General features: G+C 43.9%; 1 protein-coding gene across 1 annotated transcript; it reads left to right on the top strand.

Annotated features, from left to right (window-relative positions):
• Window positions 1-1,821: 1,821 nt before the first annotated feature.
• casc3 (casc3 exon junction complex subunit) lies at window positions 1,822-17,521 on the top strand (the record flags this gene model as incomplete). Its single annotated transcript, XM_079282221.1, has 11 exons — window positions 1,822-2,010; window positions 3,435-3,459; window positions 4,130-4,185; window positions 7,924-8,148; window positions 11,898-12,046; window positions 12,256-12,432; window positions 12,759-13,738; window positions 14,127-14,303; window positions 15,176-15,274; window positions 15,354-15,520; window positions 17,266-17,521. 11 exons carry the CDS (start codon window positions 1,822-1,824, stop codon window positions 17,410-17,412), a joined length of 2,391 nt encoding a protein of 796 aa, XP_079138347.1. The 3' UTR covers window positions 17,413-17,521.
• Between the last annotated feature and the right edge of the window lie 4,324 nt (window positions 17,522-21,845).

Consider the following 21,845-nt stretch of genomic DNA (forward strand, 5'->3'; position numbering starts at 1 on the left):
ATGCTTTTCCTGCACGTCCTCCGCGTGTGCAGCTGTGGGGCGCTGGAGAAACTGCCCAGAAGAGGTGGTTTCTATCAAGCAGTTTAGCCAATTGCTGGTTAGAGATATAAATGAGTGACATACAATTTAGCCAATCAGCGTCCTCAAATAGATTCAGCCCCAAGCTGCGCATTCCCGTCCAGATGAGTCTCTACAGCGAGCACTCTCCTGTATTATTTGTTTCGATTAAAATCCTTGGAAACAAATAATAAATTTAGTTTAAACTGATTCAGTCTGATGATCCAAAAAAAGTTGCACTTTTCCTTTTAAATGGAGTACTTACCGGCACGAACACGTGCATCTCCAAACATAATTCTGACATTTTTATATATATATACATATACATACACACACACACAGTGCCTTGCGTAAGTATTCACCCCCCCTTGGATGTGTCATCCTTTTGTTGCTTTTAGACATGAAATCATGGTCAATATAATTTGGATTTTTTGCCAAGAATTTGCAAAAAAACCCTCTTTAATATCAAAGCGAAAACATTTTCACAAAATACTGTCAATTAATTAAAAATATATAAAGTAAAGATTGCGTGCGCGCGTACATGCGTGTGTGTGGTCTCTCCAGCTCTCTCTCACTTTAATTGTATTCATAATGAAGTTATTGAGGGAAACATCAGATCATGAAAACACAAATCTTTCTAATAAATGAAGAAAGTTGTTTGTGGTCCTTTTGTTGTTCAGACTACAATGAACATTTATTTAAACCAGATGTTGAATCAGAAATGAATCAAATATAAACTAGAGTTTAGTCTGTGATCCGTCTTCACTGTTTACATGTTGAACAAAATCTCATCAGTCCGATCGGCTGCAGCGTCCAATCACATGACAGATGAACAATGAGGGGGAGTGTCGGCCGTTAAAACACTTCCTGGAAGTCTGTTCTCGTGGGTCCTCGCTCATGGCTCCTCCCTCCTCAGAGCAGAAATAAGAGCTTTTGGACGGCCGTCAATATGGCGGCGCAGAACTTCCGGTTGCGAGGAGTGAGGAAATGACAATTAAGAGACTTGGGTACATCGCATGTCTCTTAATTGTCATTTCCTCAATTCCGGTTTAAACCGGAAGCGACCCTCGCTTGAACCGGAAGTTGAAACCGGAAGCGGTTATTTACTGCTTTTTTTCATGTTGGAATAAAGGTTAAACATTTAACTTCTAAGTATTACTACGTGTTTGATACCTTAATGTTTCTGCATTCAATCATTCTGGGATGTTTGCTGACACACAGCCCTCCAGAGAACATGTTCCACCAGCTCCTCTGCATCAAACCTCATTCAATGTTTTAAGACGTCACACGTTCACTGTCTGTCTGTGAGGTCACTGAGAAGACAAACACTCAGTGACTTACAATTCAGATCCTATTCTATCACACCGTAGGCACAACTACGGGAGCAATTGTTGGGGTTGAGTGTCTTGCTTAAGGACACATCAACCTGCGACTCACGGAGCCGGAGGACGGCCCTGCTATCCACTTAGCCACGGTCGCCCTGTACTATATCAAGTACTTTCACTGCAGTAAAGGATCCGGATACTTCTATGTGGAAACAAACTCCAGCAGGTGGCAGTAGATACAAAATAAGATTACTTATTTTATTTTTGTGATGCTAAACTGTAAGTACTAGACATCCTGATCCAGTTGGTGGCGGTAATGCACCAATTCATTGTTTGCCAACTGCCAATAAACATCAAAGAAGAAGAAGAGAAGAAGAAGAAGAAGAAGAAGAAGATCACCTGTTTCCTGTTTCCGGTTTCCAAACATTCTGGATCTAAGATGGCGGACCGGCGGCGAAGGAGGAGGCGCGCGTCTCAGGACAGCGAGGACGAGTCTGGTTCTGGTTCTGGTTCTGACAGCGGGAGGTCCGGGTCTCCGACCACCAAGAGCCGCGTAAAGGACCCACCCGACCCACCGGAAGTAACGGCGACCCGGGTCGAGCCGAAAGTCGCCGCGGAGTCCGAGTGTGTGAGTAGCTAGCTTAGTGTTAGCTTAAAGGAAACTACAAGTTAGCTGCTTTAACGTCAACGCTGTTTAACATGGAGAGTTGTTAGGTTTGAACTGTAATACTGTGGTACGTCGAAGGAGCTGTTTTTATTGTAAACAGTCCTCGTAGTTGACTGTGTTGTCGTGGAACGGGAGACGAAAAGGCGCCACTTGGAACGCGTTTACACAGATGCACATTTCACCGGTACCGCGACTCTCTGCGGGGGTTTCTACTAAATATGAGAAGCTCCAGATTGTCAGCCAATTAGCTTAAAAAGACAGTGTTTCCACCCAGGTGTTGGCACGGAGTTAGGGTTTTCTGTTTAGCCTAATGCTAATGCTAACGAGACTTCTGCCACGTCCAGAAGTCTTGTTCGCTTAGAACTGATGTTTGTTACTGAGATGCAGTGATGAAGTAGTCAGATCCTTCACTGTGTACTAATACCTCACATTAATGATACTATGTTACAGTAAAAGTACTAATACCTCACAGTAATGATACTATGTTACAGTAAAAGTAATAATACCTCACAGTAATACTATGTTACAGTAAAAGTACTAATACCTCACAGTAATGATACTATGTTACAGTAAAAGTACTAATACCTCACAGTAATACTATGTTACAGTAAAAGTACTACACAGTAAACGCATGTCAGTTTAGATTATTTTGTCTGATGATCCATTTATTCTTTGGCTTGTTTAAATAGTGAGAAATGTCCCAAAGTGACGCCGTCGCAATGTCCGTTTCATCTTCAACGTTACTTCTAATAAATGAATATTATTACTTGTGGAACCAGCAAATGTTTTTACAGGATAAATGACTTCAATAATTACAATGTGTTAATATAAGTATAAATATAAGTATGTAAACATTTCTTCATAGGCTTGTTATGAATTAACTTTCGTAATCCAGTGTTTTATGAGGACCGCCGTGTAGGTTATTACTTACAGACGGGTGGTTCGAATGCTTCTTTGTCAATATTTTTCACTTTTCTGTATTTTTATTCTCACACTCTGAACATTGCTGCTCGTCACTGTACAGTTCACAGCCCCTCTGATTTCAATGTGAGCCTCGATATCTTCCACATTGTTTGAGGGATTCTGATGTTTGATTCTGAAGTTCTCTCTCGTTCATTTGAGGCTACGTCCACAGTACAGTACTACGTTTACGATCTAAAACGGTACTAAAATAGTCGTATTTTCTGTAACTAAGCAACCGATCTACTTCCTGTTTACACATCACCCTCAGACCAATGAACCTGAACCGTGATGTTTGTTTTTAGACGCCTTGAACAGATCAGTGTGGATGAAGCTTCTTAGCATGTTAGCATCTCTCACTATGCTATCAGATGCTATCAAAGTGTTGTTGTTCTTCCTGCTGATGTTTGTTTGTGTCTCTGCAGGAGAGTGAAGATGGTGTCGGAGAAGGTAAAGACATGAAACCAGCAACACGCCAGTAACACACAACACGCCAACAACATGCCAGTAACATCCAACACGCCAACAGCACGCCAGTAACATACAACAACACACAACACGCCAGTAACATACAACAACACACAACACGCCAGTAACATACAACACGCCAACAACACGCCAGTAGCATACAACAACACGCCAGTCACCTGCAACACGCCAGTAACATACAACATGCCAGTAACATACAACACTGCAACAACACGGCAGTAACATACAACACAGCAACAACATGCCAGAAACGCACAACACACCAACAACATGCCAGTAACATACAACACAGCAACAACATGCCAGAAACACACAACACACCAACAGCATTCCAGTAACATACAACACGCCAGTAACATACAACATGCCAACAACACGGCAGTGACATACAACACGCCAGTAACATACAACATGCCAACAACACGGCAGTAACATACAACACGCCAGTAACATACAACATGCCAACAACACGGCAGTGACATCTAACACGCCAACAGCACGGCAGTAACGTGCAACAACACGGCAGTATATTTACCAGCAACACAGAGCGTGTTTGTTTTACTGGTGCAGTAATTTAAACAAATTTACTTAAATCAACTCGTCTGTCTCTCTCTGTCTTGTCTTCGTCCAGCTGTCCTCTCTGACTACGATAGCGCTGATCCAGAAGAAAACGGATCACATTCAGAGGTAAACACACATCAGCTGTGTGAGGATGATGAAGATGCTCTGTTAATACGTTGTTTTACACGATGATTTATTTTATATATTTTTTTATTATTATTATTACATAGCTATATTTATATATAATTATTAGGGGTGGGGAAAAATGTATTCAGCATAGTATTGCGATATTTTGCATGCCTATATTGTATCGATACACGGACGCCAAGTATCGATCTTTCATGATATAAACCAGGGGTGTCAAACTCATTTTCACTCTGGGGCCACATCAGCATCACGGTCGCCCTCAAAGGGCCGGTTGTAAATGTAACCACTCCTAACACATTTAGTTTAGTTTCCCGGGATATCTGTGACTTCCACAACACGTACTAAGCAGAAATAGAGGTTATTTTTTCCATGGTTAATGGCGGACAGTTGAACGGCTTTCAGGGCGATAAGCCCCGCCCCCTCTCCGACGCGTCCAGTGCGAATGAACACAAATAGCCCCCGGTGAGACCGGCGGCGCGAATGGCTCAACTCAAAGTTTTTTTATACTCAAACATCTCCGCTCGATGTGAACTTTGAATTGGAACAGTACTTGGGCTGAGACTGATGACGTTTCACAAGTCCACGAGTTTACAAGTGCAGAGAAGTACGCATGTTGAGAAAGACACGATCACTTGTTGGAAATCCTCTTTATGGGTTGTTGCATCTCCTGTCCACCTGTTGTGATCGTTTTAATGTCGGCACACAGACAACATGCTATCTCATCACTTCGACTTTCTATCTCATAATTTCGACCATGGGGATATTTTTATTTTCACATCTAACTTTTAATTTTTGTAAAAAAAATAATAATAATAAAAATATATTTTTTTTTTTTTTTTTTTTTTTTTTTTGCTGGCGGATTCGCGGGCCACATAAAATGACGTGGCGGGCCGGATGCGGCCCGCGGACCGTATGTTTGACACCCCTGATATAAACTATCTAACTAAAAAAAATACGAGAAAAATAAAACCACTTGCTTCTTCAGTCCACTAGATGGTGCTGAGTTGTTTTCTGGTGTGATTGGTAGGAAGTTGGTCAAAACAAAGAGACATCTGACCTCACAACGGGGTTAAACCTGCCAACAGCAGCCGGCTCATGAGGAGAGAGCAGCGCATCACTGTCTCTCTGCCTCCACGTCCACGCATCACAAGTTACACTGAGTTATACAACTCTAATATCATACTTATACAAGTTATACTGAGTTATACAGCTCTAATATCCTACTTATACAAGTTACACTGAGTTATACAACTCTAATATCCTACTTATATAAGTTATACTGAGTTATACAACTCTAATATCCTACTTATACAAGTTATACTGAGTTATACAGCTCTAATATCCTACTTATACAAGTTACACTGAGTTATATAACTCTAATATCCTACTTATATAAGTTATACTGAGTTATACAACTCTAATATCCTACTTATACAAGTTATACTGAGTTATACAACTCTAATATCCTACTTATATAAGTTATACTGAGTTATACAACTCTAATATCCTACTTATACAAGTTATACTGAGTTATACAACTCTAATATCATACTTATACAAGTTACACTGAGTTATATAACTCTAATATCCTACTTATACAAGTTATACTGAGTTATACAACTCTAATATCCTACTTATACAAGTTACACTGAGTTATACAACTCTAATATCCTACTTATACAAGTTACACTGAGTTATACAACTCTAATATCCTACTTATACAAGTTACACTGAGTTATACAACTCTAATATCCTACTTATACAAGTTATACTGAGTTATACAACTCTAATATCCTACTTATACAAGTTATACTGAGTTATACAACTCTAATATCATACTTATACAAGTTACACTGAGTTATATAACTAATATCCTACTTATACACGTTATACTGAGTTATACAACTCTAATATCCTACTTATACAAGTTATACTGAGTTATACAACTCTAATATCCTACTTATACAAGTTATACTGAGTTATACAACTCTAATATCCTACTTATACAAGTTATACTGAGTTATACAACTCTAATATCCTACTTATACAAGTTACACTGAGTTATACAACTCTAATATCCTACTTATACAAGTTATACTGAGTTATACAGCTCTAATATCCTACTTATACAAGTTATACTGAGTTATACAGCTCTAATATCCTACTTATACAAGTTACACTGAGTTATATAACTCTAATATCCTACTTATACAAGTTATACTGAGTTATACAACTCTAATATCCTACTTATACAAGTTATACTGAGTTATACAGCTCTAATATCCTACTTATACAAGTTATACTGAGTTATACAACTCTAATATCCTACTTATACAAGTTATACTGAGTTATACAGCTCTAATATCCTACTTATACAAGTTATACTGAGTTATACAACTCTAATATCCTACTTATACAAGTTATACTGAGTTATACAACTCTAATATCCTACTTATACAAGTTATACTGAGTTATACAGCTCTAATATCCTACTTATACAAGTTATACTGAGTTATACAGCTCTAATATCCTACTTATACAAGTTATACTGAGTTATACAACTCTAATATCCTACTTATACAAGTTATACTGAGTTATACAGCTCTAATATCCTACTTATACAAGTTATACTGAGTTATACAACTCTAATATCCTACTTATACAAGTTACACTGAGTTATACAACTCTGATATCCTACTTATACAAGTTACACTGAGTTATACAACTCTAATATCCTACTTATACAAGTTATACTGAGTTATATAACTCTAATATCCTACTTATATAAGTTATACTGAGTTATACAACTCTAATATCCTACTTATACAAGTTACACTGAGTTATACAACTCTAATATCCTACTTATACAAGTTATACTGAGTTATACAACTCTAATATCCTACTTATACAAGTTACACTGAGTTATACAACTCTAATATCCTACTTATACAAGTTATACTGAGTTATACAACTCTAATATCCTACTTATACAAGTTATACTGAGTTATACAACTCTAATATCCTACTTATACAAGTTATACTGAGTTATACAACTCTAATATCCTACTTATACAAGTTATACTGAGTTATACAACTCTAATATCCTACTTATACAAGTTATACTGAGTTATACAAGTTATACTGAGTTATACAACTCTAATATCATACTTATAGAAGATGTACATGTTGGATAAAACATGTTGACACAGTTTTCCTTCATCTTTTGAAGTGGAAAAAAGTAATAAATCGCAATATATGTTATCACAATACTCAGAATATCGCAGTATCGTGATAATATCGCAGTATCGTGATAATATCGTATCGCGGGACCTCTCGTGATTCCCACCCTCAGTATTTATCCTCATTAATATTGTGATACGTTTTAAGTGTTATATTTATTTCAGTCTGTTAGAATCAACCCACTAAATAATAATATAAATAATAATTACAGATTATGTTTACTCTTTCGATGCACAACATGCGGCTGAAAAGATGTTTTTATCTTAAGCAGACATAAATAAGAAATATAATAACAATAATCGTGAAATAAAAACCACACAAGTTCTGTTCAAAGTAGAATCATGAACTGAATTTAGTTCAAATGTTTTTGTCTGTAATAAATGTTTATTCTCCACTAAATAAATCACAATTAGAGGTGACGTTTGGACTAATAAACATTTCAGTATTTAACTGTTAAAACTCATCTTCCTCTTTCAGGGAGCGGAGGAGGAAGCTGAGCAGTACAGCGATGAAGAAGCTCCTCCTGCAGCCAGCGAGCGTAAACCACCTGCAGCCGACGGCCCGACGGAGGAGAAGGAGGAGGTGGAGGAGGAGCATGAAGGAGAGAAGGAGACAGAGGAGGAAGGAGGACGCAGTAAAGAGGAGAGCAAAGCCGAGGAGAAAGGAAACCTGGAAGGAGAGAGACAGAGCGGAGACGGACAGGTGAGACAGTATGATGTAATAACATGTATAAACCGTTTTACTACACAATAAGTCCCGTTTAAGTACATTTAGTTTGTAGTACTAAGACAGCAGAGTTATTTGCAAACCAAGATGATTTATTTCTCTCACTCAAAAACACGCACACAAAAAACTCTTGAACAAGTTTTGTAGAACTGTAAAAAACGCTAATAAGTCAACTAGGAGGCGTCTCCATGCGCTCCGCACAGGTCCAAGCCGGGAAGTGGCTCACGGTACCGGTAATCCCTCTGATCCGAGCCGGAAAGTGGCTGGATCGACACAGGATCGCTATCGATCGCTGTCGCCTTCGCCCTCCTGTGCACTAAAACCATTGAAGTCCTCTTCTTCAGTGTCGGAATTAAACAGCCTCAGAATTGCTTCGTTCGTGCTTTCAGTCCGTGTTTCGTCTGCACCCTCAGTGTCACTTTGCTCCCGAGGCAAATCCGCCCTTGAGCTTGCGCTGTCCTCCTCATTGCGCTGTCCTCCTCATTGCGCTGTCCTCCTCATTGCGCTGTCCTCATTGCGCTGTCCTCCTCATTGCGTTGTCCTCCTCATTGCGTTGTCCTCCTCATTGCGTTGTCCTCCTCATTGCGTTGTCCTCCTCATTGCGCTGTCCTCCTCATTGCGCTGTCCTCCTCATTGCGCTGTCCTCCTCATTGCGCTGTCCTCCTCATTGCGTTGTCCTCCTCATTGCGTTGTCCTCCTCATTGCGTTGTCCTCCTCATTGCGCCGTCCTCATTGCGCTGTCCTCATTGCGCTGTCCTCATTGCGCTGTCCTCATTGCGCTGTCCTCATTGCGCTGTCCTCCTCATTGCGCTGTCCTCCTCATTGCGCTGTTCTCCTCATTGCACTGTCCTCCTCATTGCGCTGTCCTCATTGCGCTGTCCTCCTCATTGCGCTGTCCTCCTCATTGCGCTGTCCTCCTCATTGCGCTGTCCTCCTCATTGCGCTGTCCTCCTCATTGCGCTGTCCTCCTCATTGCGCTGTCCTCCTCATTGCGCTGTCCTCATTGCGCTGTCCTCATTGCGCTGTCCTCATTGCGCTGTCCTCATTGCGCTGTCCTCATTGCGTTGTCCTCCTCATTGCGTTGTCCTCCTCATTGCGTTGTCCTCCTCATTGCGTTGTCCTCATTGCGCTGTCCTCATTGCGCTGTCCTCCTCATTGCGCTGTCCTCCTCATTGCGCTGTCCTCCTCATTGCGCTGTCCTCATTGCGCTGTCCTCATTGCGCTGTCCTCCTCATTGCGCTGTCCTCCTCATTGCGTTGTCGTCCTCATTGCGTTGTCCTCCTCATTGCGTTGTCCTCCTCATTGCGCTGTCCTCATTGCGCTGTCCTCATTGCGCTGTCCTCATTGCGCTGTCCTCATTGCGCTGTCCTCATTGCGCTGTCCTCCTCATTGCGCTGTCCTCCTCATTGCGCTGTCCTCCTCATTGCGCTGTTCTCCTCATTGCGCTGTCCTCCTCATTGCGCTGTCCTCCTCATTGCGCTGTCCTCCTCATTGCGCTGTCCTCCTCATTGCGCTGTCCTCCTCATTGCGCTGTCCTCCTCATTGCGCTGTCCTCCTCATTGCGCTGTCCTCCTCATTGCGCTGTCCTCCTCATTGCGCTGTCCTCCTCATTGCGTTGTCCTCATTGCGCTGTCCTCATTGCGCTGTCCTCATTGCGCTGTCCTCATTGCGCTGTCCTCCTCATTGCGTTGTCCTCCTCATTGCGTTGTCCTCCTCATTGCGCTGTCCTCATTGCGCTGTCCTCATTGCGCTGTCCTCCTCATTGCGCTGTCCTCCTCATTGCGCTGTCCTCCTCATTGCGCTGTCCTCCTCATTGCGCTGTCCTCCTCATTGCGCTGTCCTCCTCATTGCGCTGTCCTCCTCATTGGGTTGTCCTCCTCATTGCGCTGTCCTCCTCATTGCGCTGTCCTCCTCATTGCGCTGTCCTCCTCATTGCGCTGTCCTCCTCATTGGGTTGTCCTCCTCATTGGGTTGTCCTCCTCATTGCGCTGTTCTCCTCATTGCGCTGTCCTCCTCATTGCGCTGTCCTCCTCATTGCGCTGTCCTCCTCATTGCGCTGTCCTCCTCATTGCGCTGTCCTCCTCATTGCGCTGTCCTCCTCATTGCGTTGTCCTCCTCATTGCGTTGTCCTCCTCATTGCGCTGTCCTCCTCATTGCGCTGTCCTCCTCATTGCGCTGTTCTCCTCATTGCGTTGTCCTCCTCATTGCGCTGTCCTCCTCATTGCGCTGTCCTCCTCATTGCGTTGTCCTCATTGCGCTGTCCTCATTGCGCTGTCCTCATTGCGCTGTCCTCATTGCGTTGTCCTCCTCATTGCGTTGTCCTCCTCATTGCGTTGTCCTCATTGCGCTGTCCTCATTGCGCTGTCCTCATTGCGCTGTCCTCCTCATTGCGCTGTCCTCCTCATTGCGCTGTCCTCCTCATTGCGCTGTCCTCCTCATTGCGCTGTCCTCCTCATTGCGCTGTCCTCCTCATTGGGTTGTCCTCCTCATTGCGCTGTCCTCCTCATTGCGCTGTCCTCCTCATTGCGCTGTCCTCCTCATTGCGCTGTCCTCCTCATTGGGTTGTCCTCCTCATTGGGTTGTCCTCCTCATTGCGCTGTTCTCCTCATTGCGCTGTCCTCCTCATTGCGCTGTCCTCCTCATTGCGCTGTCCTCCTCATTGCGCTGTCCTCCTCATTGCGCTGTCCTCCTCATTGCGTTGTCCTCCTCATTGCGTTGTCCTCCTCATTGCGCTGTCCTCCTCATTGCGCTGTCCTCCTCATTGCGCTGTTCTCCTCATCTCGCAGCAGTCCAGCCTTTAGAACCCGTTGGTGATGGTGGATTCTTTCACACTGTTCCGCGCTGTTAGGATCCACTGGCAGACTTGAGAAAAAGTTGCTCTTCTCATGCAGCGTGTCTACGTTGCTCGTAGCTCTGAATAGCATTTACGGCTAACTGGCTTGGCCAGTTGCTGCTAGCACAACAGCTATTCAGAGCTATGAGCAACAACAGTTATTGCCTCATTGCTTTTCGTTTGGTAGCCGTGAGAGACCTTAGTCTGTAATGCAAGTATGACTGCATGAAAAGATGTACGAAGATATATTATATATTCGCTAATGCTAATCGCGGTTAGCATTTCCCCATTGGCCGTAATGTTAGAATTAGCTTAGAAGCTAGCGAGTCGGACATGTACTGTTAAAAGCATCTTGCCGTTCAACCTTTTTTGTCAACAGTCCTAGTGAGAGGGAGGTCAAAGGTCAGAGGTACTTCATCCATATTGTAGCGACCCTGTCAGTAACAGCTGGTTGCAGAGGGGTTGCTGGTAGCAACTGTTGTGTGTCGGGAGCTGGTAAATGTTGTGTTAGACCAGAACCAGAAGTTGCGGTTGTTGTGGCGGAGAAAAGCTACGAAAAATCTGTATATAAAGCGCACCGGACTATAAGCCAACGCCTCAAAGCGTGGGGTAAAAAGTAGCGGCTTATCGTCCGAAAAGTACGGTAGACACGTTCATCACGTGATGTGTTCAAGGACCCTCGGAAATATCATAGTGTGACGATTATGACCGTTTTACAGCTTCTGGTTGTGATAAACGGTGTCGTTTGAAAAAAGATGTTTTACCATTAAGTGAAATTCTGCTGTCATTTAAAACCAAACACTTCTCTGAACGTCTTTTTACACACACACACACACACACACACACACACACACACACACACACACACACACACACACACACACACACACAGGAGTCCACAGACGAGCCTGAGACTGAGGGGGGGGATAAACCTGGTCAGAAGCTCGACGATGACGAGGACAGAAAGAACCCGGCTTACATCCCGAGGAAGGGTTTGTTCTTTGAGCACGACGTCAGAGGACACGCCCAGGAGGAGGAGAGGTGTGTTGTTGTTGTTATTATTTATTTACTTGCAAACAGTTATTTTTAATATTTATATTTATTACAGAATAAATCTCATTGAAGTTGTAAAAACAGTTAACGTCAAACACAACAGTCATAAAACACCACAGATGAAGAGATTTCTCAGCGTTCATTGATTGGTCATCGGGTTAGTAGTGACATCATCATCGTCGCTCTTCTTCTCTCAGACCTAAAGGTCGTAACAGGAAGCTGTGGAAGGATGAAGGACGCTGGGATCACGACCGGTTCAGAGAAGAAGAACAGGCGCCAAAGAGCCGCGAGGAGCTCGTCGCCATCTACGGCTACGACATCCGGAACAATGGCGGCGGCTCCGTGGAACGACCGTTCCGACAGCGCAGACCGAGGTGAGCGGGGGGGTCAATGGGTGGTCTGTCCCTAAGGCAACGGAGTCAGTGAACGCGTCGTGTGATTGTCTTTCTTCTTTCTGTTTCTGATGAAATGTCTCAATTTCAAGCTGCGTGTTTTTCTCTCTTTTGACGGAAGCGTCAGTCACAAATGATGTGTTCGAAGACCGTCGGAAAGATGAAAATCTGACTGTTTTTACAGCTTCTGGTTGAGATAAATGTAGTTTTTGGCGGTTGTTTAAATAAAACATGTTTTTGTGGTTTGAATCCTCTTTAATCTACAAGAGTTTAATGTGTTGAATCTGAATGTTTTTGTCTCCCTGCAGACAAAGTTTGTCTCCCAGCAGAGACAAACGGTGGCGAGACGGAGGAGGAGAGCGACCGGTCCGGTCCTGGCAGAGTGGAGGAGGTCTGAACAGAGGAGGAGGAGGAGCTCCTCCATCATCCACCCACCCGTCCTCCACCTCCCCCTCCTCCCTCCCTCTCTCTTCCGTTCACCGTAACAACAACCCCTCCAGGCCACCGCCGCCCCACAGCCGCCCGTCCCACCACGGCCACATGCACCTCCCACCCCAATACAGGAACAACAACGAATCAAACGCGCCCCAGATGCACCCCAGAGAACGACAGGGCCCCAAAGCTCCGTCTGACCCCTCGGGGGACCGGGGCTTGGTCATCAGGGGTCCTGGGCGGGGGGGCGGTGGTGGGGGGGGGAGGGGCCCCTCCGTGGTCATCGAGGACATCACGGCCGGAGGCGTTCGGGATCAGGACCCGAGTGTCTTAACGCCAGCGACGTCATCGCAACCGGGCGGGTACCAGTCGGCATTGCCGAGACGCCAGCAGCAAGAACAGAGGGGCGGGGCCGACAGGGCCGCGTCAGGATTTGCCGCTTCTTCCTCTGACTCCTCCTCCCTACAGTCGGCCAATCGGGGGGGCTCTCCTCCTACCGAGCGGCCGGCAATGGAGCGTAAATCTTACTCTCTGGCTCGCAGGACTCGCTCTCGGCCCGCGGACCTGGGCAGCAAACAGCCGTCCGTGGAGGAGTCCGCCGCCGCCGCCGCCGCCGCCACCACCACCACCACCGGAGGAAGGAACGCCGCCTCCTCCTCCTCGCCAAGCGGTGTGGGGGGGAAGAGCTGGACGGGAGCAGGAGACGAGCCGAGTCAGGGAGGAGGAGGAGGAGGAGGAGGAGGAGGAGGAGGAGGAGTAGTAGTGACGGAGCTGGACCAGGACGTGGCTCGACTCAGTCTGGCAGGGCAGAGCTGGAGCCCGAGTCCAACGTCCTACTTCAGGTCTGAGATGAGAGGTGAGTCTTCTTCCAGCTTCGTCATCATTAGTGGAGTAACGGACCGTTTATCGTTAACCATCAGAGTGTAAATAAAGTGGTACGGACTCAGTAGAACTTGTTTCTAGTCTCTGATCATGTTTCACTGTAAACAACCAATCAGTGTTTCAAGCAACAGGAGGAGAGCTAGTAACGTTAGCAGCACCGCTAACGGGGGGGGGGGGTGTGTGTGTGTGTGTGTGTGTGTGTGTGTGTGTGTATATATATATATATATATATACGTATATACGTGTACATATATATGTGTGTGTGTATATGTGTATATATTAATGTGTATATATATATATATATGTGTATATATTAATGTGTATATATATATACATGTATTGATCCACATTCCCCTCCCCAGGCCTCCCCAGCACCATGCACATCCCCAGCAGCCCGCCTCAGTTCCCCAACATGGAGGAGATGAGCGTCGGCTCTAATCGAGCCAAACGCTACTCGTCCCAACGCCAGAGACCCGCACCGGAGCCGGCACCGCCCGCCATGCACCTCGGGGTGATGGAGGGACACTACTACGAACCCAGTAAGACCAGAACACCCACTGGGTACCAGACCTGTACGAGTGTTTCACTAGAATAAGCATCAGTTATATTTAGAATATCCAACACCCTCCATCAGTGATCTGGCCCTACTGCAGTACCTCTTCAGTCAGCGGTGTACCTCCTGCTCACCAGCAGAGGGCACCGCTGTGTTTCACAACCATGGTGTGTGTGTATTGGTCTCGGATGAATCAATCATGACGTCATAGTTTCACACTTTATTAATGTTCTTACACATTCTGGTTGAAGTGAATGTTTTATTAGAGGAGACCTAACTGTATAGAAGAATGAAATGTTTTTGATGAAATAACACAGTTTTAAGTTTAGCAATGGCTGGTTTTTCTGATAGAACAGTTTGTCACACTTAATGTGTTCAATGACTGTTTGAAAGATAAAATTCTGCTGAAAATGTCTGTTTTTAAAGCTTTTGGTTGTGATAAACGGTGACGTTTTGGCGATTTGTTTAAAGAAAACCTGCCGTTCTATCCCTCCGGCTGGTTTTTGGGGTTAAGAGGGTTAATCTCAACTCGTATAAAGACAGTTTTAGTAAACCACGTATGAAAGTGTAATTTACTGATACAAATGAAACCGTGAACTGTTTCTCATAACTTCTCTTATTTGCGGGCAAAACCAGAATATTTCTGTTTTAGCAAATGTAGTCGGTGTGAATCTGTGGAGTTCATTTTAATCGCTGTACGTCATTTATTTATGACAGTGCACCATATTATAAAAGCTAATATTTATATCTAGATATTTATTTTGGATAAAAGAGTAAAAAGAAAAGTTTATGGAGTTGGAAGTACTTTTAAAATGAGGTGTAGAACTTGTACATCCCTGATGAACCCGTCTGTCTCAGTGTCGTATCAAGGACCAATCTACGCCCACGGAGATGGCCCCGCCCCCATCCTGCCGCAAGGCATGCTGGTCCAGCCTGAGATGCACCTGCCCCACCCCGGTCAGTCGGTTCCCCCTCAATAGTTTTTAAAGGATGAAGTATTTTTTGTTTTTATTTCCTCACTCCTCTTCCACCTCAGGTCTCCATCCCCACCAATCAGGCGGCCCGATCGCTAACCCCGCCCTCTATGGGGGCCCGCCTGTTTCTCTGTCGCCGGGGCAACCGCAGCAACTGCTGCCGCAGCCTTTCTACCCTCCGCCGGGGGTCATGACCTTCCCGTACCCGACCATGTACCCGACTCCACAGGTAAGACGATGAAGTTTCATTTGAATGTCCTGAGAGCAGTGACGTCCTCTGTCCTGTGAACGATAAAGTTTCATTTGAATGTCCTGAGAGCAGTGACGTCCTCTGTCCCGTGAACGATAAAGTTTCATTTGAATGTCCTGAGAGCAGTTACGTCCTCTGTCCCGTGAACGATAAAGTTTCATTTGAATGTCCTGAGAGCAGTGACGTCCTCTGTCCCGTGAACGATAAAGTTTCATTTGAATGTCCTGAGAGCAGTTACGTCCTCTGTCCCGTGAACGATAAAGTTTCATTTGAATGTCCTGAGAGCAGTTACGTCCTCTGTCCCGTGAACGATAAAGTTTCATTTGAATGTCCTGAGAGCAGTGACGTCCTCTGTCCCGTTGACGATAAAGTTTCATTTGAATGTCCTGAGCAGTGACGTCCTCTGTCCCGTGAACGATAAAGTTTCATTTGAATGTCCTGAGAGCAGTGACGTCCTCTGTCCTGTGGACGATAAAGTTTCATTTGAATGTCCTGAGAGCAGTGACGTCCTCTGTCCCGTTGACGATAAAGTTTCATTTGAATGTCCTGAGCAGTGACGTCCTCTGTCCCGTGAACGATAAAGTTTCATTTGAATGTCCTGAGAGCAGTGGCGTCCTCTGTCCTGTGGACGATAGTTTCATTTGAATGTCCTGAGAGCAGTGACGTCCTCTGTCCCGTGGACGATAGTTTCATTTGAATGTCCTGAGAGCAGTGACGTCCTCTGTCCCGTGGACGATAGTTTCATTTGAATGTCCTGAGAGCAGTGACGTCCTCTGTCCCGTTGACGATAGTTTAATTTGAATGTCCTGAGAGCAGTGACGTCCTCTGTCCCGTTGACGATAAAGTTTCATTTGAATGTCCTGAGAGCAGTGACGTCCTCTGTCCTGTGAACGATAAAGTTTAATTTGAATGTCCTGAGAGCAGTGACGTCCTCTGTCCCGTTGACGATAAAGTTTCATTTGAATGTCCTGAGAGCAGTGACGTCCTCTGTCCTGTGAACGATAAAGTTTAATTTGAATGTCCTGAGAGCAGTGACGTCCTCTGTCCCGTTGACGATAGTTTCATTTGAATGTCCTGAGAGCAGTGACGTCCTCTGTCCTGTTGACGATAAAGTTTCATTTGAATGTCCTGAGAGCAGTGACGTCCTCTGTCCCGTTGACGATAAAGTTTAATTTGAATGTCCTGAGAGCAGTGACGTCCTCTGTCCCGTTGACGATAAAGTTTAATTTGAATGTCCTGAGAGCAGTGACGTCCTCTGTCCCGTGGACGATAGTTTCATTTGAATGTCCTGAGAGCAGTGACGTCCTCTGTCCCGTGAACGATAAAGTTTAATTTGAATGTCCTGAGAGCAGTGACGTCCTCTGTCCCGTTGACGATAAAGTTTAATTTGAATGTCCTGAGAGCAGTGACGTCCTCTGTCCTGTGAACGATAAAGTTTAATTTGAATGTCCTGAGAGCAGTAACGTCCTCTGTCCCGTTGACGATAAAGTTTAATTTGAATGTCCTGAGAGCAGTGACGTCCTCTGTCCCGTTAACGATAAAGTTTAATTTGAATGTCCTGAGAGCAGTGACGTCCTCTGTCCCGTTAACGATGAAGTTTAATTTGAATGTCCTGAGAGCAGTGACGTCCTCTGTCCCGTTGACGATAAAGTTTCATTTGAAGGTCCTGAAAGCAGTGACGTCCTCTGTCCTGTTGACGATAAAGTTTAATTTGAATGTCTCAGGCTCAGGCCCAGGTGACCTATGGAGGAGTAACGTACTACGACACCATGCAGCAGCAGGCGCAGCCCAAACCATCGCCCCCCCGACGTACCTCGCAGCCCGTCACTGTCAAGCCCCCCCCACCGGAGATGCGCTTCGCCTCAGAGTGACTCTGCCCACCTTCACCCACCCCACCCCCACCATCACCCCACCTTCACCCACCCCCACCTTCACCCACCCCCACCTTCACCCCACCCCCACCTTCACCCCACCCCCACCTTCACCCCACCCCCACCTTCACCCCACCCCCACCTTCACCCCACCTTCACCCCACCTTCACCCCACCCCCACCTTCACCCCACCCCCACCTTCACCCACCCCACCTTCACCCCACCCCCACCTTCACCCACCCCACCCCCACCTTCACCCACCCCACCTTCACCCACCCCACCTTCACCCCACCCCCACCTTCACCCCACCTTCACCCCACCCCCACCTTCACCCCACCCCCACCTTCACCCCCCCACCCCCAGAACCAGCCTCACCTCAAACAAACGCCGACAGGTGAGTACACCTCAGAGGTACATATTGTACTTTATACTGTACTACACCTCAGAGGTACATATTGTACTTTATACTGTACTACACCTCAGAGGTACATATTGTACTTTATACTGTACTACACCTCAGAGGTACATATTGTACTTTATACTGTACTACACCTCAGAGGTACATATTGTACTTTATGCTGTACTACACCTCAGAGGTACATATTGTACTTTATACTGTACTACACCTCAGAGGTACATATTGTACTTTATACTGTACTACACCTCAGAGGTACATATTGTACTTTATACTGTACTACACCTCAGAGGTACATATTGTACTTTATACTGTACTACACCTCAGAGGTACATATTGTACTTTATGCTGTACTACACCTCAGAGGTACATATTGTACTTTATGCTGTACTACACCTCAGAGGTACATGTTGTACTTTATACTGTACTACACCTCAGAGGTACATGTTGTACTTTATACTGTACTACACCTCAGAGGTACATATTGTACTTTATACTGTACTACACCTCAGAGGTACATATTGTACTTTATACTGTACTATATCTCAGAGGTACATGTTGTACTTTATACTGTACTACATCTCAGAGGTACATGTTGTACTTTATACTGTACTACACCTCAGAGGTACATATTGTACTTTATACTGTACTATATCTCAGAGGTACATGTACTTTATACTGTACTACATCTCAGAGGTACATGTTGTACTTTATACTGTACTACATCTCAGAGGTACATGTTGTACTTTATACTGTACTACACCTCAGAGGTACATGTTGTACTTTATACTGTACTACACCTCAGAGGTACATGTTGTACTTTATACTGTACTACACCTCAGAGGTACATGTTGTACTTTATACTGTACTACACCTCAGAGGTACATGTTGTACTTTATACTGTACTACACCTCAGAGGTACATGTTGTACTTTATACTGTACTACACCTCAGAGGTACATGTTGTACTTTATACTGTACTACACCTCAGAGGTACATGTTGTACTTTATACTGTACTACATCTCAGATGTACATGTAGTAGTTTATACTGTACTACATCTCAGAGGTACATGTTGTACTTTATACTGTACTACATCTCAGATGTACATGTAGTAGTTTATACTGTACTACATCTCAGAGGTACATGTAGTACTTTATACTGTACTACACCTCAGAGGTACATGTTGTACTTTATACTGTACTACATCTCAGAGGTACATGTTGTACTTTATACTGTACTACATCTCAGAGGTACATGTAGTACTTTATACTGTACTACATCTCAGAGCTACATGTAGTACTTTATACTGTACTACATCTCAGAGGTACATGTTGTACTTTATACTGTACTACACCTCAGAGGTACATGTTGTACTTTATACTGTACTACACCTCAGAGGTGCATGTAGTACTTTATACTGTACTACACCTCAGAGGTACATGTAGTACTTTATACTGTACTACACCTCAGAGGTACATGTTGTACTTTATACTGTACTACACCTCAGAGGTACATGTTGTACTTTATACTGTACTACACCTCAGAGGTACATATTGTACTTTATACTGTACTACATCTCAGAGGTACATGTAGTACTTTATACTGTACTACATCTCAGAGGTACATGTAGTACTTTATACTGTACTACATCTCAGAGGTACATGTTGTACTTTATACTGTACTACATCTCAGAGCTACATGTAGTACTTTATACTGTACTACATCTCAGAGCTACATGTAGTACTTTATACTGTACTACATCTCAGAGGTACATGTAGTAGTTTATACTGTACTACATCTCAGAGGTACATGTAGTACTTTATACTGTACTACATCTCAGAGGTACATGTTGTACTTTATACTGTACTACATCTCAGAGCTACATGTAGTACTTTATACTGTACTACATCTCAGAGCTACATGTAGTACTTTATACTGTACTACACCTCAGAGGTACATGTTGTACTTTATACTGTACTACATCTCAGAGGTACATGTAGTACTTTATACTGTACTACACCTCAGAGGTACATGTTGTACTTTATACTGTACTACATCTCAGAGGTACATGTAGTACTTTATACTGTACTACACCTCAGAGGTACATGTTGTACTTTATACTGTACTACATCTCAGAGGTACATGTTGTACTTTATACTGTACTACATCTCAGAGCTACATGTAGTACTTTATACTGTACTACATCTCAGAGCTACATGTAGTACTTTATACTGTACTACATCTCAGAGGTACATGTTGTACTTTATACTGTACTACACCTCAGAGGTACATGTTGTACTTTATACTGTACTACACCTCAGAGGTGCATGTAGTACTTTATACTGTACTACACCTCAGAGGTACATGTTGTACTTTATACTGTACTACACCTCAGAGGTACATGTACTTTATACTGTACTACACCTCAGAGGTACATATTGTACTTTATACTGTACTACATCTCAGAGGTACATGTAGTACTTTATACTGTACTACATCTCAGAGGTACATGTAGTACTTTATACTGTACTACACCTCAGAGGCACATGTTGTACTTTATACTGTACTACATCTCAGAGGTACATGTAGTACTTTATACTGTACTACACCTCAGAGGTACATATTGTACTTTATACTGTACTACATCTCAGAGGTACATGTAGTACTTTATACTGTACTACATCTCAGAGGTACATGTAGTACTTTATACTGTACTACATCTCAGAGGTACATGTTGTACTTTATACTGTACTACACCTCAGAGGTACATGTAGTACTTTTACTCCGCGCGTCCTTTGTGGTCTGGTTTGTTGCGTATGAACAGAAAGTCTGTTGTTTTGCTCTGCAGGAGGAGGGGGGTCGGTGAGGAGCACCATGTGGTTCGGGGGGGGGGGGCAGACAGGTGGGCTCTCCAGGTGACCCTCGGCATCACTCGTCTGTCTCCTCTGTGTTCTCCACCCTGTAGCAGTGAGGTCATCGTCAGACTGTTCGCAGGTTTGATTCCCACCAACGTGTCTTTGAACAAAGCTGGACCTGGAGATGTAGAACGAGGTTCTGTCGGCCTGATGAGCGCTGTGCTTTAGTCCTGATGAGCTTCATCAGATCAGAGGAACACGAGCAGGATTCATCTTCATCACCTTTGTGTAGATATTTAGTTTACCTTCTGCTTCTGGGTGTTTTATTCCCTCCATGCAGACAGACAGGCACACAGCTTCAACTCATTATCAAGTGTTAAACAACGGTTTGTGTCCAGATCATTTAATTATCAACTGTAAACTAAGTTTAAAATATAAATACATTTAAAAAAAAAATAACTTCTGAGATTGAAGTTATACATTCATGATCTAAGATTCATAAAGAGATTAGAAGATGAAGATAAAAACTTGAATATTCTTGAATATTCTGAGGTCAGTCTGCTAGCTGTGATGTCACATCAACACACCTGTAAACAGGTGTTCAGAGTTCAACCAATCACAGTGCAGCTCCCGGCGTCTACGATTTAATAATTCACGAAGCTCGTTTCTGCCGGTAAAAGAGGAAAATAATATTCATCACAATGAGAAACCTGAAAACATTCATATTAGCAAAAAACATTCTTTATTTTGAGTTTTTCATTCATTTAAAGAATATTTGTTTCAGCAATCAGTGGAATCAGGTTCATCAGATCATCTGAGTGATTCGCCCACATGGACGTGTTTCATCAATGTCTTTGCTGTTGTGATTCTCTTTTTGGCCACAAGAGGCTGAAGTGAATCAACGGCACTTTTTCTCCGTTTGGACAAAAAGGGTTCTTGTTTGTTTGTAACGGCAGATTAAAACATTAATGTTTCATAACCTGATAAACATGAGTACTATTATCCGTATTTACACGAGGATTCAAACATGAACACTTTCTGCTGTTCTTGCGTCATAAACTGTTTTATTTTTCTTTACTTGTCTCTCTGGGCTTCCGTAGTTTTGCCTTTTTTTAAACGCTGGTTGAACTGTTCATCGAGCAGGAAGTGAGAATGGAAGAGT

Source organism: Melanostigma gelatinosum, assembly GCF_949748355.1.
Source record: "Melanostigma gelatinosum genome assembly, chromosome: 13".
In the NCBI taxonomy this organism is placed as follows: domain Eukaryota; kingdom Metazoa; phylum Chordata; class Actinopteri; order Perciformes; family Zoarcidae; genus Melanostigma; species Melanostigma gelatinosum.